The sequence below is a fragment of the Streptopelia decaocto genome (genome assembly GCF_964273445.1).
Source record: "Streptopelia decaocto genome assembly, chromosome: 10".
Taxonomy (NCBI): Eukaryota; Metazoa; Chordata; class Aves; order Columbiformes; family Columbidae; genus Streptopelia; species Streptopelia decaocto.
The window spans coordinates 6,825,084-6,850,144 of record NC_138665.1 but is presented as its reverse complement, the minus strand read 5'-3'; the positions used below and the strand labels follow the sequence as shown (position 1 = coordinate 6,850,144).

Here is a 25,061-nt window from a genome sequence, read left to right as displayed (position 1 = left end):
GATAATTTACTTGATTTATCCATACAGCCCCAGGACAGAGCTGAGTAATCCAAGTTACTATAAAATATAAACTTAGTCATAAAAAAGAACATCACGGACTAGCACTGAAATGATGTTATATGTGCCGCTCACAAAAAGCTACTTAGAGACATTTCTTAATCTTCTTGATTTTTTAAAATATGAATTCACCATTAACTGTTTATACATGAAAACAGAAAATGTATTTTTTTATAGTATTTTTTTAAATGGATGTTTACAGTATCCTAATATCCTAAATTGTTGAAGAAGTTTTAAAACTGTATAATAATATAAATTACAGTATATAAAGATTTTTATGATAAAAGTAATTTCTTACACATTTAAGTGCTGCTGAATTTCTATCTGTATTTCCACAGGCACAGAAGAAAAAACCAAAAACTGTTATCAGAAAAATCAGATATGTAAATTTAGAACTGAAAATAAAATTCATAAAAATTCAAATTTTTCCAAACCTAAACTAATCTTTCTTCCAAATTACACCACTGAATCAGTGAAATTGTACTAGTTTAAATAGGGGAATAAATTTGGCTCAATTCAGCAATCCTTTCGCCCTTCCCGTATACAACTGATGTATTTGCTTGTTCCCTATGAATAAAATAAGAAATTCCTATTACTTAGTACTTCACAGCAAATTATCATTAAAGTTAGTTTGCCCTATTTTCTGGGTAACACTTTTATTGAAGAAGTTTCTTTAGTATTACAGTACTGATAGAATTAGTACCAATAGACAGAAATATACTGCAAAGCTTATAGGCTTTGCTAACATTCACTTCTAAAGCTTGTATTTTTGCCAATATACCTGTGACCTGATCTAGATAACCAGGCTTATACCACAAATTTTGAGATCTCTCTCATCCATAGAAAAATGGTGCGACTAAAGCAGACTGAGTGACGCACACCCAAGCTCAGCCCTGGTCCCAAGGGCTGACCTATTCCCTCCAGTTAGTCTCATCGTGCTATTTTCAAGAAATACTCCAAGGATCTTGCCGAAATAACTCAAATTACAAGAACAAGCCCAACCTGGAAAGGAATTACTGGAGAGAGTAACCACTTGCAAGTGGCAATTAGGTTACTGGTTCACACCGAGGTCCAGAGAACAGCACGGCATTCGTATTTATAGGGAGAACTTTGGAGGATTTTCCCAGGCTTACTCATTTGCATCTTCTCTTCACACATGATTTCTAGACTCGCCACCCAAGGAAAGTGAATAGGCGCAGGACAGATTCCCACTTACCCTTTTAAATATCATGTCCTATTTAAAACATTATTTGAGTGAGACAGGTTTTAATTTGAACGCTGATGGTTACTTTCTGCTAAACAAAGTATGGATCCAACCCTGCACAGAAAATTTTTTCGCAAGTCATTTTATTTCCCAGAAGAGCTGAGCCTCCTGCACTTCTGTTAGACTCCTCCGTCCATTTGCTGTTCCAAACATGGCAGATTTTTATAGAAGCAATAAATGACCACAGTAAAGACCTATTATAAATGTTATAGCTACCACAAGTCTTAAGCCCCAGTGTCAAGCAGACCTGTACTGTACAGGAATTATTAAATAATAATATAAATAATAGAATGCGGTGTTGGCACAGCAGCTCTCCAGACACAGCTGTACTGAGGCCAAATTGCAGCAGCCTGAAAATCAACAGTTAAGAATGAAAAGCTTAAGCAATATAAGAGCAGCAACTGAACAAGTACATGCAAGCGTTACGTGCAGTTATATTTGCTATGCTTTCTGACTACGTTTGACTTGTCGGAGTTCCCTATAACATTTTAATCATCACTGCTCTTCTAACCAAAGTGTGTATTCCCACTTCTCTTGAAAAACACGAAAAAAAAATTCAGAATCAGAGCAGTCTACATATATCACCATTTTGTATCAGGTATAGTTTATAACTACTTCTTCTTACAGGCAGATAATATCTGATTACATATGAAGGTGGAGGAAAAATAATTAAGACAGCCTTGAAGAGCTTTCAATTAAAATCCTCTTACAAGGGCTGAAGAGAAGTTCAGATATAGCCCATGAGGTTCCAGCCTGTCTCCACAGTGGGCTGAAACCAGGATCCCAAGTGTGAACATTCAGCTCAGAAAGAACTGCAATACGTGTGGTAATTCTAAAAAAGATTGTAATAGCTTTTTTAAAGTTCTATTTTTAACGTTGCTGTTCTATTGAAAACTTGCTAAAAACATCCTGGGACAGGAAACCAGAAATTGGTAGTAATTATAAGCAGGCCAGAGCCAAACAAATGCAAATATGTCAACTTGCATTGCAAATGAACTCTTCCAGTTTGTGCTTTGTTTATAAAATGACAGAGGCTATATATATATATATATATGTATATATTTACTCAATTACAGAATTAAAAATGAACTATTTTTTATTTTTATAGATCAATGTAATTTCAGAAAGTTGAAATCTTTAGAGTTCCATGAGCTCCTTTTAGAACAAAAGGATCAATAATTAATTTAATGATAAATTATTCCAATGAGAATCCTAATGACAAAACCATTAAATACCAAGATCTATTAGAGAACAGTCTGCAGTCATTACTACCAGCCTATGATAAAATGCTCTTAGGAATTTGGACATGTTATTATAAATTGTATTACTAAAAATACCCTTGAAAAAAACAGAAGTCATTACAGTGGATTAAGAATCTTAGTTGAAAACCAGTCCATGAGACAGGTTTTGACATTTATTCTTAAGGAATCAGTCTTTAATAGCAATCACTTGCTTCTGGCTATGGTAAGAAGTATTCCGCAAAAGAGTATTTTGTTCCTTTAAGAATTTTAGCATATACATTCAGTTAACCAGATTCTACAATATAGGTTAAGGTATTTTACTCAGTAATGAAAGTTAACATTAGACTAATGAAGGAAAAAAAAACCAACAAAACAAAAAACAAACACTAATGTATATAGTTTCTGTATTTTCCTGAGTAAATGAAATTGAGGCAATTAGGATACCCACTGCATTCAAATCAACAAATTCAGAAGGACATTATTATGTTATCTTTGCACAGCATTACTACTCTAGTCAGGGTGCACTGTTCTCTGCTTGAAATGCAGTGGACTACTTCTTATCTCTTTATAAACTGGGCCTACAAAACCCATAACGTGGAAAGCCCCGTGCCTGCTGTTGTCTTACTTCATAACTCAAAGGAAAACCAAAATACAGTCAGATGGCAGTAATGAGAACTGGTACCGCAGTGATACGCACTGAGTTTGTAAAAAGAATAGAATCAGAGAAACTTTGATGCTTACTAACTTAAAACTCTTGACTTCTTAGTTAGACAGAGCATTAACTAAACAGGAATTTAAGAACTTCCTTGTTAGGCATTTGATCTGGAAATCAATTGTACAGTATAGTATTTTCTAAATATTTAGTACATACTATATTGCACACCACCTGAAAACAAGTATTTCTGCTGTGACTGCAGTAACCCTTACGTGAACCAGGACAGATGTTTCCCCTCAAGGCTGTTCAAATACATAAGCAAAGCCATCTGGCTACTTACGGGAACCTCAAGTGCGTGACCTCTCTTCATATTTGCATTAAAAAAAAAAAATAAGGCTTGTGTAAACTTTTTTTTTAAAGGAAACAGACTACCATCCTTTCATATTTTATGTCTATAATTCACTTTGCCTCATTAGGGAATTAATCAAGGGAATTTGTTTGATTAACATGGAAATCAGAAATTATTATCAGACGAAAATGTGTTGGAAGATCATAAGACTACTTTATTTCACGGAATGGGAAGCTCATCGTTAACACCTGTAGCTGATTCACTCTTCTTATTAATATCCTAAGTGTTACTAACAATAACTGATGACGGAAAGCCAAATGTTCTCCCATTATCTTACACAGTTATTTTCATTAACTAACGGAGAAACACAGCAAGGTTCCCAGAAGATACAAGATCTGGAAGACACGCATTGCTAAGCCTCTTTTTGAAAAGCAGAATCCTGAGAATAAGTAGCATGTGGCAATTTGTTTGGAAACAGAATGACATATTTTGGGAGAAGAAGCTGTAATTCTCATGACATCTCCCCTTTAGTGTTTGTCTTTCCTTTTCCTCCTTGTATTTCACAACACACAGTGTGCTGAAAAACAGATGGTATGACCTGGCACCACATTGACAGATTTACCTCCGTCTAAAATGAGCTCTCATTAAGGCTCAAATTTACAATTCAGCAAACATACATCTAGGATATTAATTCAATAAAAATCTTACCGGCAATAAATTAGTGCTGAAATTATTTCATTGTGCCAAGGCACTTGACACACTTAAGTATGGAATTTGACAAGGAAGAGTATGAAAAGGTATTAGGCTGTTGATCATGTATTTACATAGTATTCATCATTCCAAAGAATAACCTTATCAAGTGTGAAAATGCAACTACATTAGTTAAAAACCACAGTGATTTAGAGATAAAAAAACACCTTACACAACAAAGCAAAGGTGCTGGAACTGCAAAAGCCCTTTTAGGTGACTGCATCCACCTGTTGACTTTTCTGCAACATTTCCATCAGTTCTTCAGCCACCACCCCAGGCAGACCTTTTTCAAATTCTACCCCAGATTTACTTACAGGTGTTTGCATGGACATTTGCTCTTACACAACACTGAGTTTACCTTAAAAAATTATTTCTCTGTCTGGTCTATACAGCTTCTGTCTTTTAAAAAAGAGGAATGCTGTCTCATACCTAGCCAGATGGGTTAAAAGTACTGAAATCCATAAAACAATTCTCTTCATATCAGATAGATGATACATTTTCTTTTTTACCCTCCATTACACTTTTTTTAATTTTTGTGTGTAACTTCACACATTTGACGACTGTAAGTGACCTGAACATCACACAGCATCTCAGACAAGATATTACCAAGGTCAAAACAATGGCATTAAAACTCTGTTTCTCCTGGAAACATGTTCCAAATTAATTCCAAGTTCATTGCCATTTTCGGTCACATCACCTCTACAACGCTGAGTTGATTTGGGATTAATTACTACATTCTGACTTCTGGAGTCTTGCCACTTGCTCCTTAATAACATCTAGCTTTCAACAGGAATCACTAAAAGCATTATTATTGCTCTCTGTCCTATTAAATGACCTTCAGTTTTCTGAAAAGTCAGTTTTCCCTAGCTTATCAAACACTTTTCTATACACAAGTAGATCAAATACTTTACAGATGGTCGGGCAGCTGGATCAATATTTGTTTGGATTTGCAATCTTTCTGTTGTCTGAAAAACTATCAAAAAAAAAGAACATTAACACAATTTACTTCTCATAAATTTATGCTGCATTTCAAATATTGCATATTAATGACGAGGAAGTTCTGCCCCCTCTTACATTTCCCTAGCATACAATGTTATCCCAAAGAAGACAATTAATTAAAAATTCTTGCTTAGGGACTTGCAATTGAAATCTTGTTTCTTCAGTAAACTGAGATGTAGATGATTAGGCACTAAATCATCCAACTTTGCTTCCATCCTGGATATGCATACACCTAGATATTTGTTATGAGTGGTTTTATTCTATTTGTTCTATGTCTGATGCTATCCTTGTTATGGAAAATGGAAGAAACAAGTGTTTCTTGGCTAATTACTATCTTAGCTTTAATTTTACCCTATTTTCGCTGCCTGACAGTCCAAATTCTCTCACTAAAGAATTATGTCCCATGTATAAAACATCTCAACAAAAAAGACAAGGTGAAATTTACTGTTTCAAATGAGCAGCAGAAAATATACAATCTGTGGAACCTAAGGTGTAATTATTAGGTTTGCAATCAAATAAATATACAGTGGCACATTCAGCACTTTGGCATAATGTTATAAGAGAGGAGGTAAAAGTCTGCAAGGCAGTGTTAGAACTAGTGCCTGGTATTATTGTAGGGGAAAACAAAGGGTTAGTGTGGCAGTAATTTAGGATGTAGAACTTATTTTCAAATTTTCTTATGCTGTTTTATCAAAAGCTAATAAGCAAGGACAAGCAAAAAAGCAAATAAAGAAACTGGATAATAATAAAATATTTTTAACAGCCAGTGGAGAGTCGCCTGATTTAATTAATTTCTTGCCTACAGTACTATTATTTTTCTTTGATCTTTATAATTCTATTACAGAGTGTTCCTTGGTTGGACCAAATTCCATGTAGTAAGTCTTTTATTTTTCTCTTTCAATTGCTGCAATATACAGTTTGTAAGCTGCTCTCCTTTGATACTTTCTGAACTCTCAGCTTCAAAACAGCTAATGATTCTTCTCTTAAGATGGACTTATTGATGGAAAGTGTCAAACTTAAATTGAAATTACAGGTTTTGTTTTTAAAGGAAAAAAATAAAATAAAGATGCCGTCTTAGTTTCATTTTTGCCTATATATGAGTGAAAAATGAATAAAAACCTGTTAAAAAGAGTGAACAGTGAGTCGGCAATGGCTACATTCATGTAGTCTGATACAGCTGTGTAACTCGGTGTTAAATATGCAAAGAGGTTGCTGAGGAGGGTCCCGCATTAGGATGACAAACTGAAAGTGCTCAAATTATCTAGCTTACAAAAAAAGAAAAAAAAAAAAAAAGTGATGTGAATTTGATTGCATCCTGAAAATACCTAAATGAGAAACCTGTTTGCCAGTCTAACAGATAAAAATATATCACGATCAAAAGAACGGAAGGCTGTGCCAGACAAATCTAGACTACAAATCAAGTTACTTTTTTTTCTTTTTCCTCCCAGCAATGAGAATAATTAACTACCACAACAATTTATAACAGGTTGTGGAAATATCAGTGAAAATTTTAAAACTCAAATGATCTTATTAAGTGTGTGAATACGAATTTATCTAGAAAATACATTGGCCTAATTCAGTCAAAATCAGATTAAATGATGCAAGTAGCTATAGGATTGGAATATTTTTTATAAAGATCCACACTTTCTTGAATTAGGAAAGTATTTTTACAAGTGGTAATATCAAATGACTAAATCTAATTGTCTTCAGAACAGATTCTTTCAAAACACATTGTGTTGAATGGGACTTATACCTGCTGGACTACCAAGATGCTGCAAAACCTTCAATCTTAACAAAATGTCTTTGTTAGGACAACAAAGATAGTATCTGTGGGATGCAGTATCCCTGAAGCACACAAGTATCTGAAGAAAGTATATTTCTGCACCTTTACATTATATAACTTCATCTGCATGTATGTTTTACAAGAGCACAGAGCCTCTCTTACCAATTAACAGGTAAAAGCAGGAATAAGAAGTAACACTAACAGCTGCATTTTTATGCTTTTAATGCTTTAACTAACATGAGGCCATGGATTCCATCCATTTTAAACTATCTACTTGAAAATTCTGTTACTACCAAGGAAGTATTTAGTATAGTAAATGTAATAATTTACATCATTGCAGGGTAATGCTAAATGCTTGTTATGAAATAAATTGAACAGAATGATACATTAGAAAAATAAAGAAACACTCCGCTTTTTTCAGCTCCAGAACAAGGTAAAGGGAAAATGCAAGCTACCATAACTGCTTATAAAGCAATGCAAACTATTGCCGCAGTTTTGATTTAGAGAGAATGAAAATGTGATGAAAGGAAAGGAGGAAACAGGGAAGAAACATATATTTCATCTCCAGTTCAGAAATGAAACTCATGGTAGAAATGGCCCTACCAACTACCAAGAAAAAAGGGTTGGAGAACACTGTGAGAGAAGTGAGAAGTATGAAGCAGCTCAACAAACTCACTTCTGTCAGGTGTCATTTCAAACTGCTTTGTGTTTTTCCCTTTGACAATTTTACTTCTACTAGCTCTTGCTTTTGCTAAGCTTTTGTCCAAGGCTGTATGATGAACCACTGGGTTCCAGTGAGGGCAAATCTGTGCTCCCCACTTGGTGAGCCAGACAGTTTACAGCTCTGGAAAACCTGTGAGGCCACCACAGATTCACAAGCCTTGCTTCTGCAAGGTTGCTCAACCACCTCCCGTCATTAACTTCAAATGGGTTACACCTCGTTTTATGAGTTGGTCTTGCTAGTATTAAAATATCAATTACATGGACATTGAATGAGCTGTTGCCTCTGAATTATTCAAGTCCAGTAATGGAAATAATGGTAATTATACACACGATCTTTATCATCATGACTTGCGATAATGTGGGTGAACAAGGAACATAGGTAAGTGTAGTCTGCAGCAAGATGTACCAGAAGTAACTGAAAGGGTGCACTTGAAGATAGAAGAGATTCTTAAAACATTAAAACTTCCAATCTATGAGGAGAAGAGCGTTGGACATGTACCCCTGAGACGTGCAAACTCTACTGTCTGACTTCCCAAAATCACAGCGAAGACAGAATGAGGCTTTTCCAGCCATTTCAAAAGAAGAATACATTTCCAAAAGAAACAGCTTGCCATTTACCTCTTCTCTTATCTTGTTATAAACTTCAGAATGAATAATTAATACCAGATTGTTTTGGAGAAAATATATTTTAATGCCACTTGGCTCAGCTGTTGGTACTGTGGCCTTAGCTGGAAAGGGATTACAAGTATCAAACACTTTGGACCTGTTGTCATAACACAGATGGAAAGAGTTACTATCCAGAAAGCCAATTCTTGAGGAGCTGGATGAGGGGATTTAACCTACAGGAGTAAAGATTAAATCAGATCTGTCTCTTGAAGAGCATGTTTGATGGAGAAAGCCAGTCTAATGCATATTTCAACTTGTAACTATGACAACTCATACAACCTCTCTAATATAGATAAGAGCTGCATGCTGCATTAACATTTAAAGTGTAAATGAATAAGTCATATTGCTTTTCAAGAGAAAATATTTGCTCTTTAATCATGAGATTTTAATAGTGAGGCTTTCGTATTTCCACCTCACACAAACGACAGACAGAGATTTCTTAATTTTGCTGCTGCTGCGTTTGGAGATGAGGTTCAGCAAGACAAAGTTAAATGGCGAAATTATAAGCGCTCTAGGAAGTTATTGTCGTTGTCACAATGCTACTCATGCCTCATAAGTAATAAATACAAGTATTCATTTCACCTGTAGTTCCAGCAACACTGCTTCCATTCTTCTGTAACATACAATTTTACATTTTTTTAAAGAGACAGTCCCTATGACTTAAGATACTAATGAGAAAAAATTTGACTGTATTTTTTTCTGTAACCATCAACACTGGAATTAGCATCAGTTAGGAGGCAGCAGCTTGTGTCATCACCAAACAGGAAGAAAAATATTAATATAAGCATTCAACCTTGGCTGAGGCTCTGATAGGCTTTTAGATAGGCACTCTGATAGGCATTTAGAGCTCAATTACAAATAATTCAATCTAATAAAGAAATAAATGATTGATTCTTCAGCGAAGTCACATGTGTTTTAAGTCAGGATACAATTCTCTGAATGCTGCAGAAACATATTATTCCTGCATTTCTACATAAAACAAAATGCGAGTTTGTATAGATCCAGTACACAATACAGCACACAGCTGTGACAGAAATGCCATGGTAAGCACGTTTAAACATATGCAAATCATGTACCACAATACCTTAGGCTCTGCATACACTTCTGCATGCACATGCTTATGTGTTTTTAAACAGGTTAATAGTTTCACTAACTTTATAAAACTGCTCATCTGCTTAAAAATAAATTTGCGTCCAAGAATGCACAAAACTAAAATCTGACAGCTTTCTATCAACACTTTAATTGCCTTTACATTTTTTTCCCCAAGAGATTCAGAATATATGGCTGTTGCAGCACTTCTGCATTTTTAATCTGAATCCTGTATTATACAGAATGCAAAATACTGTTTGAGAGAAAAAATAAACGAGCTGGCACATCCATAATGACAAGTTCAAGAACTTCAGTGAAATATCCTGGGATCTCCTTATAGAATGAATGTGATGTTGAACAGCAGCTGTGCAAAATGTAAATTGGGCTTAATCCTTTTGGGCTGGTTACTGACTCAACTTGTGCCTTTTCTTACTAAGAATGAGCGGTGGTTATGATGTTTTAAAAGATAAATATAAAATCTAGTTTTGCAAAGTTACATTCTAAGAAGAATTTTTACCTTTTTAGCAGTGGAAATAGGCAGAGCCTGCAAAGCAGAATTTCTAAAATACTTACCACAGTTTGGTGGTTGACCTGGATCACCTCATCACCAGCATGGATTTTCTTACACTGGTCAGCAGGAGACTAAAGACAAGAGATAATAATAAACTTTACATGAGGGGTGTGGAGGAGGGAGGGAAGAGCAGGAATTAAAACAGTGAATGCTGGAGGAGGCAAGAATTCACAGAACTTTGGGATGGCTGAGCTGAAGAACTCCCTTATCCTAAATAAAGCTTCTGAACATGTTAAAATGGATTAAGACCCACTGAAAACCCACTTGAACACAGTCAACTGCTATCTAGCAAACCATTTTAAATGCTTCAATGAAACCAGATCCTAAGTCTGTAAGACAAAACTGTGAGGCATGCAGGGGACGAGCAGTCAGGAGCACAGAACTGAGAACTCAGGGCAACTTACTGGTGCCGTGCACTAGCTTACAAGAGTCTTCTAGTGACACAGAGTACACCAACTCAAAATTCAAGACAAAATAACCAGAAAAGAATTAAAGAGCCGAGAGGTCACCTTGAGAAATAAATCACAGTGGAAGTTAGCTATGAAGGAAGTAAACCAGCCTGGAGACAAGCTTGGACAAGCTTGAATGTTTATTCTAGTTGTTAGATGATGGAGTCAGAGAAAGGAGAGGATGGATTGTCTAATCTCAAACAATGCAGAAATGCTTAAAGAAAAATACTCTTTGAGTGACTGTTCAAGTTTCTCACCAAGTAAGCAGACTGCTAAGAAAGTGAGACAAAAAAGCCACTTGCAGCTACAGAGACTTGTCTAGCTCCAACACTGAAAAATTTGCTCACAGAAAAGGAGTTATGTCAATCAAAACTTAGTTCAGTCCCTGGATGTCTTTTAGAGCCAGCCTATAACATAAACTACCCATTGCACGACAGCCAGATACAGATGCGAAGGTAAAAAAAGATTTATCCGAACAAAAGTTTACTTGTAGAAGTTTCTATGCATGACCTCACTGTGTACCAATCAAGACTTCCAGGAACCAGGCAAGAGCTGGACATTCTTCACCAACCAGAAATCCCATCCATCATTTCCATCCCTTTTGGGGATGGAGTTTAAAAATAGAAGACAAACAATTAAAGGAAACAATGACTAAAGGAAACAATCCAACCAAAACCCAGATCGCCACTGGGAAGAAAATGACTGCAATTACTTCTGAATAAAATGTCAAAGAGATTCATCTGTGAGGAGGTCAAATTCCTCTCCAATAGTCAGCACCTGCTGACCAGCCCACAGCGTCTGCAGTCTACACAGCTGCTGGACATTAGAAGGGGACACCATTAATTATAGAACTGGGAAGAAAACCAAGCCAATAGGGCAAAGAGCCAGTTTGCCATCGTGATTCCAAGTGTGCTCCAGGTGCTTCTCCAAGCTGCTTGCTCATTCCCACCCTTACTCTGCCCAACCTGCCCCATACAATCTACGTTCCAGCTCCTCACCTGCTCCATCTCTGCTCGTTCTTTCCTAAGGGCTCCATGTCTCATGTCACGGGGAGCCCAGACCTGGTGCTCGAGTACCTAGTCGTTACCGCCAGATACCAACTGGCATCCTTCTGCACACAAATGGGATTTTATCTATGAACTACCTGACTCCAAAGTAACTTTCTGGTTTTGGTGGAAACTTGCAGAGTTCTGGCAGACTGCTCCTTTGCACACAACTAAACATGTAACAGAAAGGTATTTCTAGAATTCAATGTGAATACAAACTTGATTTCTTTAAATGGTGAATGAAAAGCAAGCAGGAATCTCCAACACCACTATTCAGTGTTTAAATTCACTTGACGTTAGCTGGAAAAGTAAAGGCCTGGTTCTTTCTCTTTTTAGCTCCTTTCCTGACTTTGATGAGGCTGAGCTAATTATTATCTTTTAAAATTAAGCACTGGCTCTGAGGTCAATTATCCCTTCAAAAGGAGTGAGAAAGCAATTTGCTGAAATGCCAGAAATTAAAGGTCTTTGAAGCTGGTTTATCTGCACATGTGGTTACACTTTCAGCAAAAACAAAAAAGCAACTTCTTATGGTGGTGTCTTATCAAAAAGTTTCAACATCTGAAGTTTAGGCAAAATAATAATTTAAGTCACTGGCAATTTAGTAAATCTTGCTGTGAATTTCAGTTGTAAATTTACAAATATTTTCCCTACAAACTGCATTATATTATTAAAATGAATTAGAATTACAGTAAAAATGTGGATTAATTATAGCATGAGTAATTCAATCTGCGAACAAAATCTGTTCCAACAAAATCAAGATGGGTCGTTCATAAGATTCAGGACCCAAGATATACATATAGTTATTTTAAGACTTCAAAATGCTGCCAATGGTGTTAATATAAACAAGGAAACAAATTTTAAGTTGTGATACACAAATCATCGGGCTTTCCATGGGTTTGCGCTGAGTGACAAAAACTGTATTATGCAACACTGCTCAATATATATAAATCAAGTAGAACAAATTCTCACCTGTGAAGCCTACCTGTATGGGCTAGCATACCAGCGATATATGCCCGTATTTACACCTTTGTGTAGCTGCACAGTGCTATTTTTATGTCCCTTGGATATCACCATTACATCATTTCAGCATTAGCTTTATAAAATCTAAACTTCTGATTTATCCAGCTATACGTTGTTAAACAGAACCAAGATGGAATGAAAACAGTGTGACTAAAGGACTATGTGAAAAACAGAAGGGATGGGTCCTATACAAAGTCTGTCACAATGATTAGTTTGCAGCAGTTGAAGTTTATTTTTTTTTTCAAATTTATAATTATGATTTGTAAGTCAAGTAACAAGAAGGATATTTAGAAGCTGCTTCATTATTCTTGTCACAGTTTACTTTTTCTATGATCATACTGATTTATGTGCTGTGACATTTCTGGTTGCTTTTGGTTCAGATTTGCCTAACACTTCTAGGACTACAATGAAAATGGTAATAATATATTTTTCTTGGTCTCTTCTGTATTTTTACAACAGATGATGGAAAATATGAAAATACAATGGTGCTTAACTCATCCTAACATTGTTCTTTCAGGAATGGTTATTTTCATAAAAGAGTTTTTCATACATCCTCACACAATAGTCATTTGGATTGTTAACTAACTTCGGGTTTTTAACATCATCAAATCATCTGTCCTCTTCCGTTTGTGTACCAAAATCTGTTTGCTCCTTTCCACAATTTCTCCCTTGTTAGTGATAGTCCTGTCAGGAACTACTGCTAGTTTTACAAACTTTCTGGTTTATCAAAGATTATTCTATAATATCTATAATATCTTAAGTTATCTTTCTCTGCTACCTGTGTTTTTTACATCCCGTACTGAAGATATTGTAACTATTTAAACATTCATTATTTTATATTCTATTTTACTGAATTGCTTATATATAGAAATGCTACTAATTTTATATGAGTCAATCCTAGCACAGGCATCATCTTCAAAAGTCTAATTTTTCTAACATGCTTTTAGAATTAATTTGGTGATTAAAACAAAAAAATACTGTCCCTTCTAAGAAGAAAGCAAGCAACTCTTAGAAAAAAAAGTATTCATTATTGTATGACAATATTTACTCACTGCATATGTCTATTTTCAAGGGTTCCAAGTTTTTACAAGGGTAATATAATATATGTAGAAAAAAGATAAAGAAAAAAAGTATTAATAAAAGTCATCTGATTTAAAGCAAGTTTTCATATTACAAAATGCACTGCAGATATACAGAAAGTACAAGTGTGCATGATAAAAGACATTTAGAACAGGGAAGCTTACATTCTCAGTTGTTCCTGTGATTACATGTAGTCCATCATACGTTGATTTTATATACATTCCCTGAAAAAAAGAGCAAAAAAGGTAATTAATATTTGTAGGAAACAAATAAATGATGTTTGCACGATAATTAAAATAGTATGTTTATTCCAGTTTAATGACCATAACATTTGAACAGACTGGAAGAAACCATGGTCAATTAACATTTGCAAATCTCAGTTAAACAAATATGTATCGAGATCCATTATAAACAACATCATTTTCTGACTTAGTGCTTTTTAGTATCCAAACAAATTTTTATGGATAGAATTCAACACTGAGCATCAGCATAAAAGCTTGTGCCTATTCAGTATTTGAACATTTCACAGGACCTCTTTTTATTACTTGTGACTTAAAAGAAGTATTGAAACTGAAAACATGAACAGCCTTTAAACTTAACTGCCCCGTCTTCAGAGAGTTACTGATTCAATAAAAATGAAACCAGAGCCTAACTTGGAAAAGGCATGAGCCAGCGCTCACATTGCCAATTTATGGAGAAAAATGAGCTTGGTGAACTAACAGGAGCTTTGTAATTAGTCCAGCAAGAATTCTGCTGCAAGGAGACAACTGGAAAGACAGAGATACAACCAAAGCAGGTACCTACCTACCTACCTAGGTATGCACACACAGAGCCTGACATGGCAAGTGAGACCCAGCTGCCTGTGGTCTTGCCTTTCAGGACTAAGGTCATAGCTTCACATCTCTCCATACAGCATGGTTATCCATCGCATTTTGAAATCTAATTAATCTAATTGGTACATTGTACTGCTGATGCATAATTCTTCCAATAACTCTGCATCACCTTGTGCTGTCAAAGTGGAAGTTTAGAGCCTCCAGCAACAGGAAAGAACATTTTGTTCAGACAAACCAGTTTCAAGATTACTGAACACTAGTGAAGATCTTCAGGCTGGGTTTTTACACAAACACCCCCTCTCTCCCCAAAATAAAATTATAATTAAAAAAAAAGTAAAAATACTACAAAGATATCATATTGCCCTCTACAACAACCTAAATTGAAAGGGTATAGAGGACAGAGCCAAACTCTTCTTGAAATACACAGTGGGGTGATGAGAAGCAAGGGACACGAGTTGGAATTCAATTAAAAATAATATTTACATTTGTTTGTTGTTGTTTTTTATGTTTGTTTTTTTCCAGTTTTACCATGGGCATGATAAAACACTGCACAGGTTGGCAAAGCTGTGGAATCTCAACTTGGAGATGATGAAAACTTGACTGGATGAGGCCCTGAGTAACCTGGTTTCATTTTCCATCGTGAGAAAATATGACTTCTACTTTAATGTAAACTACCTCAATTTCAGCAAGTTTCAACTTTACTTAAATCCTAGAAGTTTAGACTGGCTAAAACTGATAAGTGTGCCTAGTTCTGCTGCACAGGAAACTCTATTCTGGATTTTACGCACTATTCTCTTAAATGAGACTGCTTTATAAGCTATTTCATCTGTTTAAAAAAAAAAAAAAAAAAAAAAAGTTCAAATTAGATCTTGGAAGTCTTAAAAACACTGTCCTAAAATGTGATTAGTTGGAAGAAAGACATTTCTGGGGACTCTTCCACTATTTCCTTAATTGGCCTAATTTTATCAGTGTTCACTGGTCTGTTGTCTGTTGTAATTTCGGCTGTTACTGACAAACATCTGATTCTCCTCCTCCAACCAGAGGCCATAAACCAGAGCACTGGATCATGAAAACCCCTGAAGATTCTCATTGGAAATGGGGTGTTGAATCTCCACTAAAATTCTTAAATAGATATTTAAATCCATCTAGCATGTGTTATGCTGGATTTCCACAGTGAACTTTCAGCCAGAACGTTACACAACATTGTGCATCCATCACAGAAGTCTGTGATTTTAACACATCACAGGCTTCAGTAACACATCTCAGCCACACTTTTAATATCACAGTTCTGACACCCGACTGGTCTTGAAAAGATTCATTCCCCACTCAACAAACCAATACACTAAGATTTTTAAGGCCAAAATGGAACATAGCGTTAAACTTCTAACTAAATTTGATCACATATTTATTCATTCTCTTATTAAGCTATTGGTATTTTTGGAAAAAATCAAAATACAATTTTATCTCTTAACATATGCCATCTGAGAGATGTAAGAATCTGACTAATCACTAAGAATTACCCTACATTTTGCTGTCTGCTCTTTCATCTTAGCTATTAAACTTTAAGAACAAAATACAGAAAAATAAACCATTTCAGTGAATGATTCATAGTCTGGATAGTTCCCTGTCCTAGACAGAGTTTTCAACTGTGTTTTCCCAAAAGAAAAATAATGAAAGAGACTGTTTCTTGCTGACCATTACAGTAGCACTGTATCTCCTTGACATATCTGTGTCACCTGGAAACCTTGAAAGATTACTTTTTATCTAAAGAATATAAAAATGGTTAGATTTATTTTTTAGTTTATACAGTCCAGAATGCGAGGTTTTTATATAATATATATTACTTATATATTTTTTACATATCTATCATATATAAAACAATAGCTCTAAATGCATTTTTCCACTTGGGAGAAAGTCTTGCTACAGAACAAGGAAATGTTTTACAGGCAGTCGTATCAAGAAGCTGACTATTCCTGAGTAACTCTGTCACTGTCACCTAATGAGAGAGTGACTTAAAGGTTTTTAATTGAAATCTGACCTTTGAAAACATATGGCAAGAAACCAGCCATTTAAAATCCCAGTTTAAAGAGAGTATTCCCCAGAAAATAGTGTTTACAGTTATAAGCGGAATTCATTTGAAAAATTTCTTGCAGAGTCATCAGGTTAATTAACCAGGTTATAATGACAACGGTGTATTTTTAAGTGTCAGCAACTATTCCCAGGTTAATCCATGGATATTTCAGACAATATTTGAACAGCTTCAGATTTTGCAGAGACTAAACTTTCTTAGGTTCTATTTTTAAAACACAAAAAACTTGTCAATAGCCAAGATGCAGGTTTGTGATGCTACAAACTACCAGGGAACCATCATACCCCTTGATCTTTCGTCCTGAACGTAAAATGGTCCTTTAACCTTGTTTTAACTATCAAATTTGGACAGAAACATATGCATTTCTTTGCCACTACACAGCATAATCACAGCTCTATGTATTTATCTGAACCATTGCACTGAAAAACATTTATTCTTCTTTATTATAGTCCCTTTACTAAATCCTACCTAAGTAGAAGCCCATGGACCACAAAAAAGTTAAGGTACTAGAACGTTTATATGTCAAGCATGATGGAACTTTGTCAGGTTGCTGTAAGACTTTAAAAATAATCTGAATTAATTAGATGAACGTTTTTAGGACAGCCATGTGTTTTTCCACAAAAAAAAAAAAAATCTGCCTTCATATTCTACTTTTTCTTCTTGTATTCTTTTGCAATTCCTTTCTTGTAAAAATGGAAGATTGGCTTCCATCGCCATGAATTACAGATTCCACATCAAGAGAAGTACGATTTGAAAGGGTAGCTGTACAGTAGATAGATGAATAAGCCTTAATAAAAAAGGGTCTTTGTATCTGACAGCTTGTCTGTGTGTGTTTTATTTTTCTCCGCAGTGATACACAGCTGATCTTACAAAAAAATGTTTATTCCCACAATCTTTACTTCCCTTAAATTCTTAGATGAAAACAGAAAAGCTCCTTTTGCAGAAAAATAAACAAAACTGTGGATTTAAGCAGCACATATCTTAAGTGTGTCAGCTTGCACTGTTTATATCAGCAGTAGGAAGCTCAGTCACAAGACAAAACAACAACAAAAAAGGAAGGGAAGCAGAAGACAAGTGATACTGCATTCCAGGAGCAGAACATTCCTCAGACATCAGAAAACACCAAATCAAATCAAAGCCCAACAGCCTGCCTGTTTAGAATCTCCTGCTTAAGAGTAATCATTAATCTCAAAGAAGATTAAACTTGCATGTTATGCAGAAGCATCTTTAAATATAGGTACAGCACAACAAATTCAGAAGATTAAAATAAATTTTAGTCTGAAATAATACCGACTCTAATATGAAACAAATCTTCCGCTACTGACAATCTCTGATCATCCGAGAGGAAGAAACAAAAAAAAACAAACTTCAAAAATCAAATATCACGTCTTTGACATTAATTTTGCCTTATACTGAGCAGCCATGTGCAGTGGCTGAAAATTTAAATCACGCTGTAGTTTCATTTACCACAATTCTTGTAGTGCAGTGGAATGGAAACCTATTTTTCTCTAAGCAGGAAGAAAAGTTATTTGTAAAAAACATTTTTAAGTATAAAAATGATCCCATTTTCTTTGTCATGCTACAATTGACAGCATAACTAACTCAAAGAATTGAAAAACTAGAAGGCAGGGAAGGGAATTTTCTCATATCATGAAGTTAAAGTTATTTTATTCTATTCCATAAAAACTTACATATGTGTGTTCTCGTTCTGTCAATACAATCAGAACTGACACTGACTCTCACAGTCTAATTCTGGTTTAGTTCAGGAGTTTATTTCAAGTTTGTCGAGTTGTTAGTTTGAAACAAAGTTCTGCCTTCCAGACACCTCATTCAGGCTGATCACGCAATACCCTTCAGATGCCAATGGTATTGTCCTACCCAGTACTACCATTCAGGAGAAAAAAGTGGTTTACAATCTTTAAAGTTACTTTAAAAAATGGAAAATATGTGGAGGGTGTTTTAGTATTAGTTACTGAAAATTCAGTGGCAATACATGGAAAAGGAGGAAGTAATTTGATTTGTACATGACTGGTAGAGCTTGGGAAGGAATGGAAATAGAGAGGAAAAAAGGCAGCATGTTTCTGGAGGCCAGCAAATGCCTGTGGAGATCAGGATGCAAACACAGTCATCAGAACTTGGAACGGAACCCAAAACATGTGCTTCCCAACGCAAGTTCTTTTGTCCAGCAAACCGCCATGAAACTACCAGCAGAGTGTGTGTTCTGGAGAATGTGTGAGATAAGATGATTTTTAATAAATCAGACTGAAAAAAGAAGATACTTTAGAAAAGGGGGGAAAAAAAAAAAAAAAGGAGGAAAGACTATTAAGCTCATAAAAGTATGGACAGAAAGTTAGAAAATACTGGAACTGAAGGTACTCAATTCAAGTGACATACAGTCCCTCTGTGAAAATGCTTTATGATCCAGAATTTATTTAAACAATTGAACACACGGACACAGCCCTGCAGGCATTCTGCCTCTATGTACTAACTGTATGGACTTGGACCTGGAAATTAATTCCATCTGTGTGTAAGCTTATGCAATGTCTATAGGATTTCTGGCTCATTTGGTGAAGAAATTAGAATGCATATAATAAAAGCAGGTTTGCAAATGGAGTTTTGGAAATAGAGAAAGACTCATGATTAAGTCAACTGAATATTATTCCAGATAACTGAATTCTTCTATAATTTGAGTAATTTACAAAACGTTTTTCACCAATGGCAAATCGTGTTCATTTTCTTGATGCCAACCCTAAAGAAAGCTGAAGCCAGAATTCTCAGTAGCTCTGAAAACCTGAGCTACACTTAAAACTAAGAGAGACTGTATTTTAAACTTAGGCTATAAAAGTAACAAGTGTTCTGAAAAATTAGACATTAAGCTTCTCCAGAAAAATAGATTTTGGTGATTTTGACACAAATTGCTCTGTGCATTAGGTTCCCATCTATGAAACTAAAATTACAATATCATTTTCACAGTGTGCGGATGAACTAGTTGGCATCTGTGAAGCAATCGGTAAGGCCATATAAAAAACCCCCTCACGATGAAATTAGCAACTCAAGGGAATGCGGAGCTTAGCTGAAGTGTGGTAAATAAGACCTCAACCCCTACACTGAATGATAAGGACAAAAATGGAACACTGAATACTTTCCATTCAGTGAATAGCACTCATTTTTCTCTTGAATGGAGCAGAGATCCTGTGGAAAAAAACTGCTATACAATCATGAGAAAGCCATTTGTAATTCATTACTCTGTTCTATATTTGATTCTGATTAACGTTTTCTTTCCCTTTTCACATGATTTGTCTTTTATTCCCATTTATAGTCCTTTTTCATATTTTTTTCTAAACAGAACACAGTCTCAGCAAAATTGATTACAAGGAACTTTCCAACCTAACATGTTATAGCGCCTTCACAATTAGGTGCAGAAACTCAGTCATTTCACTTCATCTAAAATAAAAAGAAAAGCTTGACGGGCAATTCTGATGGCAGCATTTGTCTCATGTCCTCTGTCAGCAGTGCCGCTTTCTGCAGTTTGGTTGGCTATAAACTTATGGGTAAGCTGTAAATGATACCGACCAGTTATTTCCCGGCTATCCCTGCAGCGACCCAGAAATCAGACCAAACCGAGCCACCAGGAGAACATATTTGGCCACTGGGATGCAGCAGCACAGCAAGCAAATAGTACCTGTCTTCATGATTACATACTGGGCTCAGTACCTGTGACACCACATAATTCAAATTGAATGTGTTTTATGCTGTTGTAATGCTCTCTGTTGACTAAATCAGTCTAAGAACAAAGTAAACTCACATAGTCATACAAAACCCTTCATGCTATTAAAATACCTCATCCTCAAATTAATATGCACACCTCAAAATAATTACGCTTTTGTAACTTTGACAGGATTTGCAGATGATGTTCATTGCTACTCATTGTCAAAACAAAGAGTAAAATATTGAAATAATACAAAACTAACAGAAAAAAAAATTATATATCGCACTGAATTATAAACAAGAAATGTACCACAATATGTATAATGATGTTCAAATGTATTTTAATTTGCAATTCCAGAATTTTCTGCAGATGAGCCTCATGGCTACCCATTTCTCTGCCCACTTCCCCCTATTTTCCTCCTCCAAATGCTTCCTCCAAGCCCAGCAACAACATTCCTGGATTCTTCCTCTTGTAGGGGAAATAAATATAGTATAAAAAGAATCCTCAGAAAGCAGCTGAAGACAGTATAAGAGGCGGCACTGGGAAAGGTAGCCTGTCTGTTGAGGAGGACGTGCAAGAACATCGCGGTGCCTGTGGTGATACCTTCACTCTGGCTTTTCTGAGGATCTCAGTCCATGTCCCCCTCCAGCCCACCAGCATCAGAATTGTTGTAACACAGGGGACTATGGAGGGGAGACAAAAATCTTACCCACTGACCCCTAAAACCGCACAAAAGTCCCTTGTCCAAGAAACATAACGGTACTTCAATACTTAAAAGTGTGAGCCAAATACTTATTAAGCTATAATCTCTGCAGAAAAATTTAATGGTGAGACCCATTAATACTGCAGAGCAGCTGGGATGTTCGGCAGACACCTAACTAGTCTGCTCAGGGAGCAACAATTTACCAGTGTAAGGGATTTATTTTGTTTCTGGGATGGTACTTCTGAAAGTTTTAGTTGAACTGAATCATTAGGGAGGTGTATACATATTTTTATGCAAACCCAAGAAGCATATCTTGCACTAATCACTTTCAAAGCACATTAATTAATGATATTTAGTTAATTTTATTTGTATGTGTATGCATTTGGGGATTACTTTGGTACATTCCAAACTCTGTAATATGGCTGTCAAAGGACTACAATTTCTCTTCAGCTGGTCATAGAGTTACCAGTTGCACATGAAGCACGAGGTAAAATGGGTTTTAATTAAAAAAACATACAATCCCTTTATTTAGATAAATGTTAATTTAACCACTTTCAGAAATCTGGTTCAGCATACCAAAAAAAGTAGGACACTGCTGAAAATACATTTTGATTTATTGATAAATTAAAAGAAAAAAAAAAAGAAAAAAGAAATCACCTTAACGAACTGAGGCTTTTATCCTATATTCTAACAGCTAGACTTTAAATAGCTTTGCTACTTACCAAACCCTCACTGGGCATAATGCTGGTGAGATGAACTACCTCAAGATGTGCTGATTGTGACACCAGAGAATCAGATGAGAGCGAGATGATGTGGTCACAAATCCCAGACAAGGTTTTACACTACGAAGAAAAACAAGTCAATATAATTCCTCATATTCAACTCAACCTACTAGTGAAGAAGTTGCTATTCTGAGAACTACCTGAGAATAAATAGATAATTTTATTTCTTAGCATTGTAAAAACTGCAGGTATATGAAAGGCAAGAACAAGGGGTTAAAGGGACAGAAGATATCCATAAATGTCAAGAAAATGTATATGAATGTACAGTTCTTCTGATCAGAAGATGTTACAGTGCACTGAGAACATCCGTACTCTAAACTCTCCACTCCAACTATATGCACTTGAAAAAATATACCTGATGAACTTCATCTTATGTGTTGTTATAACGTATCATTATAAATGCAACAGAAGGCAAGGGAAATATCAAACAAACTACTTATACACCAATTTAATAACTTGTTTTGGTTACCAAATAATAAGATCAGCCCTACCAACAGTGATAATTAGGTGAATTCTGCATTATACAACCTAGAAAATATTTCCTTTGTTAAAAACTACAGTGGCAGAAAAATGCTTTAGTTAATCCATTTCCTGAAGTAAAATTCTCATGCATCTTTGAACACAGCCTTTGACTGATATTCTAGATCACTACAACTATGCGATAATTTTATATTCTCTTGTCTTCCAGCTAAAGATCTCAAAATCTTAATGCCAATCCACATGAACATCCATTGCATGGGTGGGAACAGCGACCCTGACAGATTAAACCTCCTGCCAAGGACAAAGAGGGGGCGATGGGTCAGAGAGGAACTGATCTGCACTCTCTGGGAACCTTCACATGGGAGGATTTATTCCCAAATTTGCAAGTGTCTCCTAAGCATTCCTTCAAAAAGACTATGCCTAAAAATATTTGAACCTAATCTGAAAGCATTCATTTAGATGAATTTCAGGATGGCCATCTGGTCAAACCTGTGCTGTATGCATCTAGTTTCCTTTGAGGAATATACTCTCTTTTTCCCTAGTTATAGCAAATGATAGTCAAATCCCTTAAGGGAAGTTTTATTTCAGGCATTTGCAAAAGCACGAGGATTTCTAGTATCTCATTTGACAGTATACATATAAGCTAAACAAATAAAGTTGTCACTATGAATAAATTAACTGGCTGAATTTATTGATTATATTTCCATTCACTGTATAGTTAATCATTTGGAAATCCAAGCACCGCTCTGGAGCACTGGATGTGGCATTTGTATTTTTGTATTGGCTGCGAGATGCAAAACGTCCCATTCAGGTGTGCATGACAGCATTGAGAGGTCACCAATCCGCAGAAATACATGGGGCAGCTTCAGCTTTGGGCCAGAACGCGCAAACAAATCTTTAGGTCCTGTCTTCTCCCACCAGAGAGATTGAAACTGTCTTGCTCAAAATATGTTTTGTGCAGCTATTCTATATGTGAACTGGTGGTTGACCCGGTCTGTCAGTATCTGTTTCATTCAGCTTTGAATTACTCTTGCATCAAAATGCTACGATTTGGAACTGAGGCACTCTATTATGCCTTAACATTTAAGATCATATGTACGATTCAGATGCAGACCAAATCCCACAGACTTTCTACCTTCTGATGTAGTGTTTTAACTTTACAGTTGTCACATGCAAAAGGTTTTCAGTAAATAAACCTTGGACTAAAATAAACAGCAAACAAGTTTGCAATCAAATGAGTGAACTTTTAAGATCTCCCCATGATTCAGAAAGTTAGTTAAAAAGTACATAGGATTTTAGCACCACAAAAATATTCGAGAAAATTATATTGGACCAATTAAAAATATCAGTTTGCTTTAAAAGCAGCAGATACAAGACAGACCTGACACCAGCTGTAAATAATTCAAAGGCTGAGATAGTAATAAATAGGAGCAACTGAGCAGAGTTTATGAATAGCAGCACCGGGTCAGGAAGTAATGTCTGATATGGCGCTATCAATACTTTAACACATGCTGAAGTATTTGGGGCATAAAAATATATTAGAATGGATAGTGGATCAGGTTATTTCAGGTGATTTTGCTCGGTCTAAAACAAGTTCTGCTGCCTTGGGATCCAGGCTCCTTCAGGTTCATCACACTGTCACTGCTGAGCTTCTGAAATACTTACAAATGGAAACTTTTCCCTCTTTTTTGTTTTTCCCTTTTCAGGTTTCCATCCAGAACAGATAGAAAAGTCAAAAGTAACATTCCTACTAAATATGTATTTCTAGAAGTCATATGCAGTTAGAATAGTGGATTAAAAGGTATGTATATATGTGTGTGCATGCCTATATATATATATATATATATATATATATATATATATATACTCCCTCCACATCCCAGAAGATTTCAGGTGCTTTTAGAAGTTCCTTTCAGAATCAGGTTTGCAACAGTAAGCTTTTTTCTAAAAGTCATCGCATGCTTTCTGAATTTAACAGCACATCAATGTTTTACGACAAATTTTAATCCCTGCTGGAAGCAGAATATGTGTAAAAGGCTTAAAAAAAAAAAGTCAGGCACTTGGTTAGACTTGTCAAAAGCTTATCTGAACTTGTAAATCCTTTGAGATTTCCTTTCACCATAGGTTTCAGCTCTATCTCAGTGTCAATAAAAGGTTTTAGTGCCAGTACCAGGAAAATAAAAAGTATTGAACTCTAAGGTAAGTATCTAATCAACAGCTTTGTATACGATTCTTCCATTGCCCTTTGTCATTAGATGTTTTGAGTGCTAAAGGCAAAAAGTTCTCAGTCTGACAACCAGTGCAGCTTGTAATGTACCACGTCTGATGGATCCATTGCTGGAATTCCATGTCAGCAATCCTAATAGGAGTATTACAATAGTAAGAGTGCTGTGAAGCTTCTGAAACAATCTAAGAACAATAATTATATATTTGTAATTAACTGTGGGTATAACAGAGACCATTACTCCAGGGAACTATGGGAAAAGGGAGAGTGAGCGGGAGCATGTGGCCTTGCCTACTAAAATAAACAGGCATAAATTAGGGAATAGCAGAAGAAAGCTGATTCTTAAGCCTTAAATTTGAAAGACTTCCAATGTAGGAAAGAGTAAAAAGGCTTGGTAGGAATGGTTCTTAAGTAAATTACATCATCTTCAATAAGCCTCCAATCTTCAGAGAATCCACAAACAACATATTGGGTGGAAAAATATTTTATTAATATTGTG

At 35.6% G+C, this 25,061-nt stretch overlaps 1 protein-coding gene across 1 annotated transcript in view; it reads right to left on the bottom strand.

The window, feature by feature from the left end:
- The window catches only part of LOC309444301 (connector enhancer of kinase suppressor of ras 2-like), a gene marked incomplete at its 5' end in the record, with an annotated part of 168,646 nt that overhangs the window by 54,086 nt on the left and 89,499 nt on the right, over positions 1 to 25,061 (bottom strand). Inside the window, 3 exons of the mRNA XM_082061999.1 lie at positions 10,150 to 10,218; positions 13,907 to 13,966; positions 21,799 to 21,918. Of these exons, the coding sequence (XP_081918125.1) occupies positions 10,150 to 10,218; positions 13,907 to 13,966; positions 21,799 to 21,918 (249 nt within the window). The remainder of the gene's footprint in view (positions 1 to 10,149; positions 10,219 to 13,906; positions 13,967 to 21,798; positions 21,919 to 25,061) is intronic.